This window comes from Crassostrea angulata, chromosome 10, assembly GCF_025612915.1.
Source record: "Crassostrea angulata isolate pt1a10 chromosome 10, ASM2561291v2, whole genome shotgun sequence".
NCBI classification, from domain to species: Eukaryota; Metazoa; Mollusca; class Bivalvia; order Ostreida; family Ostreidae; genus Magallana; species Magallana angulata.
The window spans coordinates 6,481,594-6,495,425 of NC_069120.1; the positions used below are offsets into that span (position 1 = coordinate 6,481,594).

Here is a 13,832-nt window from a genome sequence, read left to right on the forward strand (position 1 = left end):
AAAAATGTTTGTAGGATTAGATTTTGTAGTGTTCAATAGCCATAGACACACCATGGCTTAAGTCTAATGCAAAGAAGGCATTTTAGTGTTCTGACAAATTTATTTACATGGATGGAATGTTAATGGCTTGCCCTGTACAGTTTTAACAGCAGTATTGTTTTATGCCATTTATAGTTTCCTGATGGTATCTCATAAAGCTTTACAATGTGTCAATCAAATGAAACAGGGAAAAGATGTTTCTCTTTATTTATAAAATACTTTGATCAGTTAGTTACACACCTAGCTGTAATTTCATGTGAGATTTAAAAAAAATTAAGAATTGTTTACAAGTGTGGCGTAAAACTCTTTCACTTAATACACTCATAAAATCTTATATACATTGTAGATATCCATCACTTCACCTATTTTATGTACAAAGTTTAACTCTTCAGGTTTCACAAAATCATGTTTATTGATACAGTACAATTTTTTAAAGGTGAAATAAGATGAGCTTTAAGTTTGAGATAAAACAAGCTAATTAACATGATTTCCAGAGTTAGAATGAAGGAGTTCTTGGACCTAGGGACCTGAGGAAGTCTGTAAGTGAAGCTGATGAAATCTATGGGTGAACCAGATGAAGTTTTTGGGTGATGCTGATTAAGCCTTTGGGTGAAGATGATGAAATCTTTTGGTAAACCTGGTGAAGTCTGGGTGAAGCTGATAAATTCTGTGGATGAAGTTGATGAAGTCTATCAATAAACTATGGGTGAACTTGAGGTAGTTTATGGGTAAACCTGATGAAGTCTATGGGTGAACCTGATGATGTTTATGAGTGACCCTGAAGAATTCTAGTTGAACCAGATGAAATCTAGGAGTGAACCTCAGATGAAGTCTATGTGTGAACCAAAAGAAGTCTATGGGTGAAGCTGATGAAGTCTGAGGGTGAACTTGATGAAGTCTATGGGTGAACTGGATGAAGTCTGTGGGCAAAGCTGATGAAGTCTATAGATGATATTACAGAGTCTCTAACTTAACCAGATGAAGTCTATGTTGAAACCTAATAAAGTCTGTGGGTGAAGCTGATGAGTAAACCCGATGAAGTCTGAAGTTTGTAGGAGAATTTGATAAAGTCTGTTGGTGAACTAGATGAAGTCTATGGGTGAACCTGATGAAGTCTGCGGGTAAACCTGTTGAAATTGTTGATAAAAAAGATGTCTTTCGATGAACTAAGGGTGAATCTGATGATGTCTATGGGTGAACGTGATGAAGTCTATCAGTGAATCTGATGAAGTCTGTGGGTGAGCCCACTGAATTCTATGGCTGAACCTGCTGAAGAGCTTGTTTCTGGTCCTCCTGTTCCTGTTGAATTAGCTGGACCTCCCTCTCCAAGGCAGAGATTCTCTGCTCCTGGTCGGAAATCTTCCGGACCAACAACAGGATGTGATGATTGGCGGCCTCTCTGTAGTGTTCCACCATGTCGCGCCGCTTGTCCTAAGTAGCACAGGAAAGGTTACAACAGAAATGAAAAACCTAAAATAATTTTTCTAAATCATATGATCATGTTATTTGTGAAATGTATTTTAGTACCTGGAATTGGCAGCCGAAAGAGGCATACTGACAGGGGATGACAGTGAGAGGGCAGTCACCAGTGGTGATGTCGATATGTGCGGAGATATCCTTCCTTCTTATCCCAGCCTGTCCACACAGAGTACACTGGACTGGCAAGTTCTGGCACGCCAGCACCTGGTGCTTCTGAAAAAGAACCCAAAGGAATGACGAGTTCAAGTGTTTACCTTACATTCTTTACGTACCGGTATATATTTATACCCTTATTTTTAATTTAAACAATATTTTATTCAATATAATATATTGAATGGGATTAGGCAGCAGGCACAACCATACCTGTTAACCCTCCCGCATTGCGCGGGAGACTCCCGCAAAACGGCCCAAAAATCTTAAGATCTCCCGCATCCAACTTAACTCCCGCGCGGGAGACAAATTTCTCCCGCAATCGTATTTGTCTTTCCCATACCCCCTTCCCCATTCTGAATCTTTACATGCAAATTTCAACAACCACTGCGGGTTTTTCTCTGATTTTGAGCTCAAAAAGCTGCTGTGTAGCTTGAATATATCAAAATTCCTCCAAGTACTGTCTACCGTGATCATAGTATGAGTTATTGACATGTTTTACTTTTTAGGGTTTTCCGTTTTTCAACGGAAAACCCTTCTGTTATTCTACTGTTTCTTATTATTATTTTTTTTTTTTTCCCGCAAATTTTGTGCACGAGATTTCTCGAACATTTTTTGTCTGATTGCTATGAAACTTTCAGGGTATGTAGATGATATTAATATCTCTAGACGTTTTTTTCAAATTTTTAAAATTCACTTCCGGTTATGAGTTATTGCCCTTTAATTGAAAATTGGGGGGTCTTTTGTCCAGAGTTGATCTCGGGAACTACAGATGATAGATGCATGGAATTTGGCGAAATTGTCGGTAACATTTTATAATTTTGCTGGCATGAATATTTTGGTAATTTCTTTGTTAGTTTTTGAGCTATTTGTCGCCAAAGTTTAAGATTTTTTCGGGGCTGAAATTTTGTTGCTTTTTGTATTATAACCTTTAAACTAAAAATATTTTGTTAATACATATAGAACAAAAGTTGTTTAGAATAACGAGAGCTTTCATTTAAAATTAAGAAAAAAGGGCTGGCCCCTATAATTAGGGGTCAGCAGCTCATACACGTATTTTTCTGATAGCAAAAATCGTTATCATTTTATGAAAAAAAATTAATTTAGTTATTGTTAATATATTAAATAATGTCATTTGGTATCAAATTAAACAAGTTCTGTCCTATATTTTTTTTCAAATTTCATAAAACAAATATGTGAGAATCGTACATGAACGAGTTAATATGTCTACATAGACACACAAGCGAACAAATGCCACATTAAGGCCCAGGCGTCTTAGATAAATTGTTGTGATTCAATTTCATTTTTTTTTTCATCTATATCATTTATGAATTCAATGAACACACATTATTTAAACGTTCTATGTGCAACTATTTGTCGGGGCGCCCCTGTTTGTGACCCCCGCGCGCGCGCGCCGAATGTAAACAGTAACGAACGGCATTGTAGAAAAGAGAGAGCCGTAATGCAGAAGAGAAGTTGTGTATTCTTTCGGTGTACACATGCATTTTCAATTTGCTGTGAAACATATGAACATGCACAGGGAACAATACTACATATTTGTTTAAGGAGGATATTTTTCTCGTGTGAATCGTTTACGAGGAAATTCTGACAGCCACACTTCTGTCGACGATCAGCCGTTGATAAGCTACGAGTAATAAAGGAGAAAAGATGGACATTAAAGTGTGTGATTTATGTGGATGTTACTGAAGAAGGTGAGGCTTTTACTCCTTTTAAAGTTTCTTGTTAACTGGTTAAAATTTAGTATATAGTATAGATGTACATGTAAGTACGTGCACACTGTTAGATGTTTTTGTTATGGTGTGGGTGTTTGTTTACTAACGTGTAATTTTTACATGTTTCATGGGTGTTTAGACTCGCTCGAGGTTCATGGGGGACTGGAAAGGGTAACTGAATTTATCTATTTAAAAAAATAACAGATTGTGAATTTTCAACTCAAAATTCAAAGCAGGGTCTAATTAGAAACATATCATATATTCTTGTGCAGAGGACTCCAAATGTAGTCATGAATACCCTGTAGACATAATTTCAAGTAAATAAAATTTTATACTTCAGACTTCAGAGTTAAAACATGACTTTAATATCTTTATGATGCCGATCATTGTATCATTAAAGAGGTATAGCAGACCAACGGGTACCCGGTACATGTACTTGTACATGTAGGTTACAAGTTAGAACTATGCCTACCATTCTACCAGACGAGTTCACATAATTTTTCTTGTTTAGCAGTTATGATGTGTACTTAAATTGTCCTTGTTAATGTTTTAAATGTAATTTTTATTCTCTTTTTTTAATCTGTCTACTGGCAGTACTGGCGTGCGAGCAGTTCTCTCCGAGGACCATTTCTCGCTGGTGCACTGTTACATCATATTTTCGTATATAATTTTATGTGTTGATAAAATGACGTAACAATGCACTGGTGAGAAATGGTACTCGGCGAGAACTGATCGCACGCCAATATTGATTAATTACAGACAAAAACTGAAGGTTGCGAGTGTTATTTTTGTTTAAAATAATTCTTTATATATGTGACGATCAGACCGGTTTGAATACCAGTGCCAGATAGCTCAGTTGGTAGAGCACCTGACTAGAGATTCAGGGGGCCCAGGTTCAAATCCCTTCATTATTTCTCCCATCCTGTTACAATATTGGTGTTGTGACCAACCCCTGGAACTAACAGGTTAACTCGATCCTGCCAGGGATGATCTTCGAGGGTGAAGATCATTTAAGGGGGAGGAATGTGACGGTCAGACTGGTTTGAATACCAGTGCCAGATACATGTAGCTCAGTTGGTAGAGCACTTGACTAGAGATTCAGAGGGCCTGGTTCGAATCCCACTTTGTTCCGTCATTATTTCTCCCATCTTTTACATATACATGCATGTATATCAGATATATGACAGATGATTAAGGTCATCACATGTTTTGCAAGATGCAATAAGTGTTAAAAACCTTTACTTTACAACAGAATACATTTAAGTGAATATTTATGTTTCTTGTTATTATTTGGTGTGGTTTTCTTGACAGTGTCGCATAAACAATTTACCCGCTCCTAAAACACAAACTTCCCTTTTGTGGATTCAGCTTACAGCTGATTGGCTGCTGTTGCAGCAGACAAATAAGATATGCACGCACAAAACACAATGAACTTATCAGAGAATGAGTTGAGTTTATTTAAACTGTTGGAATTTGGGTATTTTTTTTTAAAATGTATACTTGTGACAAAACATATATGTGGTACATACAGCTGTAGCTTTATGAAGAAAATTTTGGTTAGACCATATATACCTATCATGCAAGTAAATGATATTTACAAAAAACTTGCAATTTATGGCGCACGAAATATACGCTAGTTTTATAAAGATTGACATACATGTAATGTACCACATCCTTTGAAAAATAATCTATTAAAAATTCTTCATTAAGTTTACTCATACATGTTTTATGCTTATTACACGTAGTATTGTTTTTAAAACATGTAATTTATAGGAAAATAAACAAAAACCCTCGCTAAATTTATTTGCAAACAAAAAATACACAGTAGAATTGATAAAAAATGGTATACCAGAAGCTAATACCAGTACATGTACTTTGACGCTGTTCGGTGGGTAATATTCGTTTGTAATTTACGAATTGAAATATTGACTGTTGCACTACAAGTATGGTAATAAACTCTCTCTCTCTCAAACTCTCTCTCTTTCTCAATTTGATAAGTGTTTATACCTATGAAATATTTTTAATATTATATTATGACTTGATATGCAAATTTTTGATCTTGTACTGCCTAAATGTTATGTCATGTATTGGGATATGTCATACTTATTACACTGCATGGTCAGTGTATTTTTTACAGAAATACTATGCATATGTTAATGTAAACACAGCTATTACTAGTACATGTATGTAAACACAGCTAATTATTTTTTTTATTTATTTCAGCTCAAAACAGACTCTTGTTACCACATGGCTTTTACCGGTACCTGTTGATTCTTGTGGGTCAGCTCCTGAGATTAACCTGTCACCTCTATCCACATGCATATTCCTTGTGTTCTACAGACTATTTACTGGTAATTCAAATTAAATCCGATAATGCATGAACAATAATGGAACTTGAAGAAAGCATCATGCCATGTTGTGGTTTGTGTTTGATAAGAAATTATGAAAACAAAATTAAGGCTGTTTAAAGAAATTCATAATTGCTGTGAAAATTTGTTTTTCAATAAAAGTATACAATTATGTTTCCTTTATTTTTTATTTCATAAAGATATTTAGATGTGTTTACATAATTGAAACCTCCCCCCCCCCCCCCCCCCCCTATTTAATTGTCTGCATTAAGATTACATGTAGGATATGTAAATGTACATTTGACTTTGAAATAACATCTGCTATGATAATTACTTTTGAAATGAACAAGAAACAACCTATTTCTACCTTTCTTAGGTATATATGCATAAAAAAGTAGAAAAACATGTCAAATTTGAACATTTTTCATTGAAATCAACTCTGTCTCCGGCTACCTGGGTGTGTTTGAATTTAATTCTAATTTAAGGCAGATGTCTAACTTGTAGGTTGTAACTTACTGTTTTAGCATGGTTAGAAGAAGACTAGAAATCAGAATAGATTAGATATTCACTAATTAAAATATGATTGTTAGCTTACTTTTTTCATGAAAACAAGAAATCACAAGCAGGACAGCTGTCTATTTGTTAATTAAAATGGTACAAATCATACAATAAACAAATGAAGATCACATTTTAGAATCATTGATGATTGTTTTCAAATATGTGTGAGAAATGACTCAAGGAAATTGCCACATGTTTCATAAAATTAGGTAAAACATTTCAAACCATGACTTTTTATGAAAATCAAAAGATTGGGGGGTGGGGGGTATACATGTAAGGGTATTTCTAAATGATGTGAAGCTTTTATGATGATTATATCATGTAGGCATATGTTGTATTGAATAAGGTTTCTTTTTAAAGGTGGTTGAACAAAAGTTGACCTCTAAAAGGTCAGATAAAGATGTTTTACTATGGAGAACCCTGTAAATCTGTGTTTACTAAAGGAAATTGGAAATGGTGGGTTCCCTTAAATGGCCATATTTTTATTAAACCTCAATGGAATTGGCAATATGTGGTATTCTTTTTCTCAGAATTGCATTAGCTTTCTTATTCTAAGACAAACCGTCTTTTCATAAAAATGTTAGTGTACTAAGTTAAAGATACAAGGAACAGTTTCGGATAAAGTACCGTCAATATTTTTGTAAAATTGAGAGTGACTGTACTTGAAGGTTTATCATTGTCGCGTAGATTCATGAAATGAATTTTAATGATTACCAATAGTTAGAGGGATGTCTCTTGTTGGAATTGGTAAGCAATATTAAGGCCCCTAATTTTAAGTACATGAGAAGCAGAAATAAATTGTGAAACTTGCGGCTATGACAGATATGTTGACTTTACAGTGAAATTGAAGGTTACAAACGGGAGGTTATATAACATGAAATGTAGGTGGATGGGATATTATATGCCTATTTAGTATTTACTGGGTATGAGGACAATAGCAAGTTTATTGTCCCCCAAATCAGCAAATATTTAATGAGGCAAAGTCAAGGGAAATAGTAGCTGTTGAATGGGACAATAAACTTGCTATTGTCCGAATAGTCAGTTAATTGGTATTTCATTATACAGAAGAAAACTTTATTTGTCAACGATGCAGAATTTCTTGATGATAAACAAATTAGAGTTAAATCAAACTTTGTATTTAATGCGGCGATCTTATTAGGTCAGAGGTGTTCCGAGTTTAAGGTGATATGGGACACTTCCATGTTGTGACGTATTGTTTATTCGAAATAAACAATAAAATAAAGTGTAATTATATAAGTACATGTAGTTTCTTCTCAAAAATGGTCACCTAACTCCTTAGCACAGTGGGTTAGAGGGTTTACTAGGAACCTGTAAGTCATGAGTTCGAATCCCGCTGGGGTTTTTACAATTTTTACCTTTTCAAATATTTTTAAAAGCTATTTTTTGGTTGAATATTGTAAAATTTGAAAATTCTAAACCAGTGAAAAGTTTTCAATTATATAGTACTTTAATCCACATTAATAACGACAGATGTCCCATACCACCTTAAAAAGGAGGGAAATCAAATTCTGCTAATGAATGGTTTTGATGACTATTCACCATGGGCAGATAGCATGGATACTATTTTAGATAAAAAGGCATGTTTATGCGGGGGCCTTCTAGTGATCAATTTGTCGGTCTGTCCATCCGAGATGGCTTGACAGGAGCATAGCTTCTCTCCCCTTGGCCCAATCTGGCTCATACCTCATCCACAGGGTTCCTTTGGTTGAAGGATGTGCAGTGACCTTGAACCATGTTTTTAGGTATAAGGTTAAGGTCATAGCAGAATTATATATATAAAATCCTTGTCTGGGGCATATCTTTTTTCCCTTTGGTCCAATCTGGCTAATACTCACAGAGTGTCTCTATGGTTAAACGATGTGCAGTGACCTTGCATGAAATTTCTAGGTAACGGGTGAAGATCATATCGGATCATGCAAAAATCCTTTTTTGAGAGCATATATAATTTCTACTAACCCCTATTTGGCTCAGACTTCACATAAGCAGAGCTTTTGTGTAAAGGGTGAAAGGGTGTGTAGTGACCTTGAACCTATTTTCAGTGAAAAGAAACTGTGAAGGTCATATCAGAATTATATTTTTAAAAATCCTTGTCCGGAGTATATCTTCTCTCCCTTTGCTCCATTCAGCCTCATACTTTACCCACATGATGCCTTTGTTCAAAATATATGCAATGACCTCGAATGATATTTGTAGATGAAGAGTCAAGGTCATATCAGATCACACAAAAATCCATATTTTAAGAGCATAGATATACTCTCCTTTTAGCCCCTATTTGGCTAATATTTTACCTTTACAGAGTTTATTGGTTAATGGCGTGCAGTGACCTTGAACCAAGTCTGTCAATGTGAAGGTCATAGCAGATCTTTTTAAAATTAGTTTTAAATAGTAGATTATTTTCCAAATATGCTTAATCTTGGTCAGATTGAACAAAAATGCATGTATGTTAGGGGGAATGAAATTGAATTAAAAGTTCTATGCCAGCTGGAAAAATTTCAAGTTATAGGTCAAGGTCAAAGCAGAATTCTCTGAAATAACATAAGCGGGGCCCTTTGAAATGTTCACCATTTCAATGTTGTCTGGTTCATAGTAATTTTACATAGAAAATATTCACAGAAGTACAGTAAAGTAAACTTAACATCGATAAGTTTCTGACAATTAATGACGCAACGAGCACACAGTACGAAAGGTCAACCTTTTGAAAAGCAGTGAAGAGGAAAAGTTGCTCAGAATTATGTTTTAAACAAAATTGATTTTTTACATAAATTTTAATTTTGCATTCTGGGTTAAGAAAAAAGATGTTAGTTCAAGGTAAAGTAAACTTGTACCTAAAATGAAGTCAAATTTGTTAAGTCGTACTTAAACACATTGGGTTTTTTTGTTAAGTCGTTCTTGAAATGGTTAAGGGTTTTTGGTTAAGTCGTACTTAAAAACATTCGGAAACATGTTAAGTTGTACCAAGAATCATTCGATTTTTTTTTTATCTTTTTGTACTTAGGTTTCTTTGTTACTAGATTAAGAACTCTGCTTCTTAGACGTACTTCTAGCGTTGCTTTCGACATTAGCGGAAAACCCACTCGTTGCTTTGCAACGAGCTTTGCTCTAGTTACTTTTACTTTTATAGTTTACTTTTTTACGATTGCTTCCGGTTTTGACTTAAATCAGTTACGTATTTTGTTATGCATAGGCCTTATAAAAAAATTAAGTGAAAGCTTAAAACATCTTGATTTTACTCTGTAACACCAAAGAAAACAATAACAGCCAGTGGTGTCACTTAACAGGTGCACAGGTAAAGCACCCAAGCCACGTGCAGTGAGTCGTGACTAATTCTATCTGGCCAGCACGGTCGGTAAAAATCAAAGTGAGTTTGGAACAGAGTGTTTATACAAGCTACCGATAAAAGAGAAGCTCGAGGAAAAAGTGTAAAAGCATTTCACAAGAGTACTATGAATTACAGGGATATGCTATAGACATTACAACAGAGATCATTTTTCAAAAATGCTGGAGAAATACATGTTGTTTTGTGAATTAAAAATCTATCCTATATATAAGGCAAAAAATAATTTTAATGAATAATATTTTCTGGTATTTTCTTAACTGGGTTTCACTGCAAATTCAAAATAGGCAAAATAAATTTTCTGTGTTTACCCTAGATGTCAGCATGCAGTGATGGTTCAATACTGAACAATAAGAAGACTTATAATAATATAAAAAGTGGCACTATTGACTTCTTGTATTGTACCATGCAAACAAAATAATAGTTTTCTGAACATGTACAGCAACACAAGTTGTAATTGCACACTGGTAGTCATAGAAATGATAAAATTTAAAATGATTGCAAATGCATTAATTACAATGGTAAAATAAGGTATCTAACAGTATTTTAAATATATATTTGCGTTTCACGTGAAAAAAACGTCGTTTACGCAAAATCTCCCCCTTAGCCAAGTTGGTAAGGGGGAGATTCTCCCACATAGCAGCTTTGAAAGGTTAACAGGTATGCACAACCTATTTTAGCCTTTTCTATTTACCTTATTCCGAAATTTGAATTAAATCTAATAATCCATCCTGCAGAGTTAATCCTATATGTTGAAGCTGTGATTTGACATATGCTAATCTGTGCTTACCGTGAGGTCAGTGAAGGGAATCTGTGAGTTACAGTGCTGACAGTCGACAGGACGGCGTTCACAGACGTCCGCATGGTCTGTCAGCTGGTGGCGGGGAATCCTCAGTCCACAGTTGTTCTCGCAATGTACAGAGACGTACTGGCATCGAGCGTCATGCTCCTATCATCCAAGAACAAAAAAAAATGTCAGATTTACAAGCGTCCAAAAGTAATAAAGAATGCCAGTAATACACATGTCCAAGAGTTAAAGAATGCCAGTAATACACATGTCCAAGAGTTAAAGAATGCCAGTAATACACATGTCCAAGAGTTAAAAGAATGCCAGTAATACATATGTCCAAGAGTTAAAAGAATGCCAGTAATACACATGTCCAAGAGATAAAAGTGTGTCAGATACTCAAGTAACAATAGTTAAAGAAAATGTCAGATGTGCAAATTTCCAAGAGTTTAAATATCAGACTTATACTGATTCAGATATAAGTATCCCATCAAGTCTGGCTAGAGGACCTTAGCCATCAATGTTTTAAGGGTAGAAATGAAGTACCTGATAGGAGCGGAGTTCTCCGGTCCACGTGCAGCCTTTGTCATGGTTACCACACTTCACTGTTTGAGACAACACCTCTCTCTGGAAGGCCTTATCTTCAAAAAGCTGTTAAAATATATATGTTCGTGATCTTAAATGATTTGCAGTCTAAGTTACCAGGATTTAATCTCAGACGAGATTTGGCTCGACTATATAAGTACTCACACGACAATTTACACGACAACCCAAGCCAAATATCGGCTAAGAGTATAAGATTATTTGCCAATTCGATATGACATGCATCCTGGTGGAAAATTGACCAAATTAAATGATGCTGGTAATTAACATATACTTTCCACCGACTCACTCAAGAGATAGGTTCCTTTTTAATGTAAGCGCGCACGAAGACCCCCCCCCCCCCCTCCCGAAAATCAAAATTTCTTAAGAAATGGTAAAATAATCTTTAAAGAATGCCTTGGACCCCCCCCCCCTCCCAAATACCTCGTCGTTACGAGAGTACGTATTACAGTGTAACTCAAAAAATAGGTACATACCTCGTCATTACATTTGAATACAACGTTGTCCACTGGGCACTTGGCATTAGCTCTTCCACTGAAAAAAAATATAATGATGCAAGAATAACCGTCTTATGATTATCATGATTGTATATAGGCCTACCCTCGAGCAGAATATTTATCATGAATAAATGGGTACTTACTGAGTAGAATCTTTAAATTGTATATATATTATTCAAAGTTAAAATTATCTGGTCTTTGTTTATGGTATACCATTTATACAACTTCTACCATTCACATGAGAGTAAAGATAGTATCAGGACTGAGGTTCATCATTTACTTCACGGAGTCTGAGTAAATTCAGTCGCAGGACAGACACTAGGCACATACTTGATCACACCCTGAATGCAGGTTTTACAGAACCGGTGTCCACAGGAAGTCTGCATTGGTTCATGGAGGGCGGACAAACAGACGGGGCAGAGGTACTTCCGGTCAAGATCCGAGCAGAACGCAGCATCATAGCTCCGCGGGCTCTCAGGGGGAGCGGTCACCTGAAACGAACCAAAAACTTGCAATCAATAGGTGAGTTACAGAGGCAGCAGGGGCACCGCTTTTGATATGGAGGTGGGGTCAACAGTATATCTATCATACTATGCACCCCATTTGTAACGAAAAAAACTGTAGCTTTCAATGAAAGTTTTGTTCTATTGAATTACGGTATATGTTTCTAGTGCACCTGATCTTAACATTTCTTTTGCGTATTACATGCTATCCCTTTTATTATTTTGGACCGTGGCTAGTAGCAACTAAATAAACAACTTGTTTTCTCCACTACCACACTTTGAAACCATTCAAGTTTCTAAAATTTACAAACTTAAAATAATTTTGACGAACTGAACCCTCCCTATGTATCAGAGTTACAGCGCACCTCCACCCATCCTCACCCTGCTTATAAAATTATAAAAAGCTGGTAAAATCAGGGACGTATAAATACGTCCCTGGCAAAATTAATATTTTCCTCTTTTGCTTGTCAACATCTAGGGACGGTATGTCCCCCTTAATAAATCAGTGTATTCCTATGCCCAAAACCAATGTTTATTCTTAATATAAATGCATCCCTTCAAGACTAACTGCAATAATGTAGCCCTCCCCCTTTTTTTTTATCTGAACCCCCACCCCCCCCCCCCCCCACACACACACAAAGGGGAGAGGGCTACTTCACGACGTAAATCTGGGAACCGCATTTATCCGAGTATGACTCATACTAAAAAAAATACCAAACCTACGCAAATGTGACCAAGTAGAACAAGAGGTTAGACAAATTAAATTATATAATTGTATTTCGATAACTTTCTCGTTCGACTTCAACACGAGTGTTTTATTTCTTTTTCATTTGATTTGTACCACAATTGCTATAAATGTTTACTATATTGCATTGTAACATATAAAATATAATTATGCAAGAAGGGGTGGGCTAGCTAAGATTTAAAACTTGTGTCCTTGTGTCCAATCCTATCGACACCTTAATAGTCAATAAAACAAATTTCGTTTGTACTAAATTTATAATAATTTGCAGCACAGTCCAAGATTGTTTATATCTTACTTTTCCTGGGCTAAAAAAGAAAAAAAAACCCTTAAGAACGGAAATATTATTGGGTTAAGGGTTGTTACCTGATTTCTTCTTCTGTTTGACATCTTTGTTGAAACCAGTCATCACTATAGGCCTTTTAATATATTGAGCAGTTTTAAGATTGACTCATAATTAAGTATAATTATGTTACAGTATCATGACAGCGGCCTATAGTTAGTACTACTCGCCATTCTCCCGCCACGCTGTCAACCATATCGATTTAATTGTTGATAGTTGCGTAATCAAATGATACATAATTCAAATCAATTCTAAATAAAATATTACAAAAAAGTGTAATCCTTTCTCTGAAAAAAAACAAAAACCACGATTTCATAACACCTTTTGGTGGCAAAATAAAACTGTTGGTAATATTTTGATATATATACTTTTAGAGTTAAAACTGGAAACAGCAAAGACCCAAATGCTTGAATCGTATAACGAAATAATTACGTCACTAGGTTTTATTTATGATGAATGTCACTTTACGTGCTGACTGATCAGGTTTTTTTTTTTAAATCATCGATAAACTTTTGTAAAAACTAGCATGTTTATCTTCATGTGTTAATGTGAAACCTTTTCATTTAACATGGAATCATAGTTAAACCTTTTAGATAGCAAATGCACTTGGCTGTTTTGGGCACAATATTAATATAGTAATGATAATATTTTAAACAATGTTAAAAGGAAATAACAACCATTAAATAAAAAAATTT

General features: G+C 35.2%; 1 protein-coding gene across 1 annotated transcript; it reads right to left on the minus strand.

The window, feature by feature from the left end:
* Window positions 1-432: 432 nt before the first annotated feature.
* On the minus strand, window positions 433-13,237 carry LOC128165294 (TNF receptor-associated factor 6-B-like). Its single transcript, XM_052829689.1, has 7 exons — window positions 13,161-13,237; window positions 11,880-12,040; window positions 11,529-11,586; window positions 10,996-11,100; window positions 10,453-10,611; window positions 1,567-1,731; window positions 433-1,470 (listed from the first exon to the last, which is right to left on the minus strand). The coding sequence occupies exons 1-7, from the start codon at window positions 13,182-13,184 to the stop codon at window positions 1,294-1,296; spliced, it is 849 nt and encodes a 282-aa protein (XP_052685649.1). The 5' UTR covers window positions 13,185-13,237; the 3' UTR covers window positions 433-1,293.
* Between the last annotated feature and the right edge of the window lie 595 nt (window positions 13,238-13,832).

Coding starts and splice junctions, on each gene's coding strand:
- LOC128165294 (XM_052829689.1), bottom strand. CDS start 13,184: ATGTCAAACAGAAGAAGAAATCAG. Junction 12,041..13,160: donor CAAACAGAAGAAGAAATCAG/GTAACAACCCTT, acceptor GGTTCGTTTCAG/GTGACCGCTCCCCCTGAGAG. Junction 1,471..1,566: donor CTTTCGGCTGCCAATTCCAG/GTACTAAAATAC, acceptor TGTGCTACTTAG/GACAAGCGGCGCGACATGGT.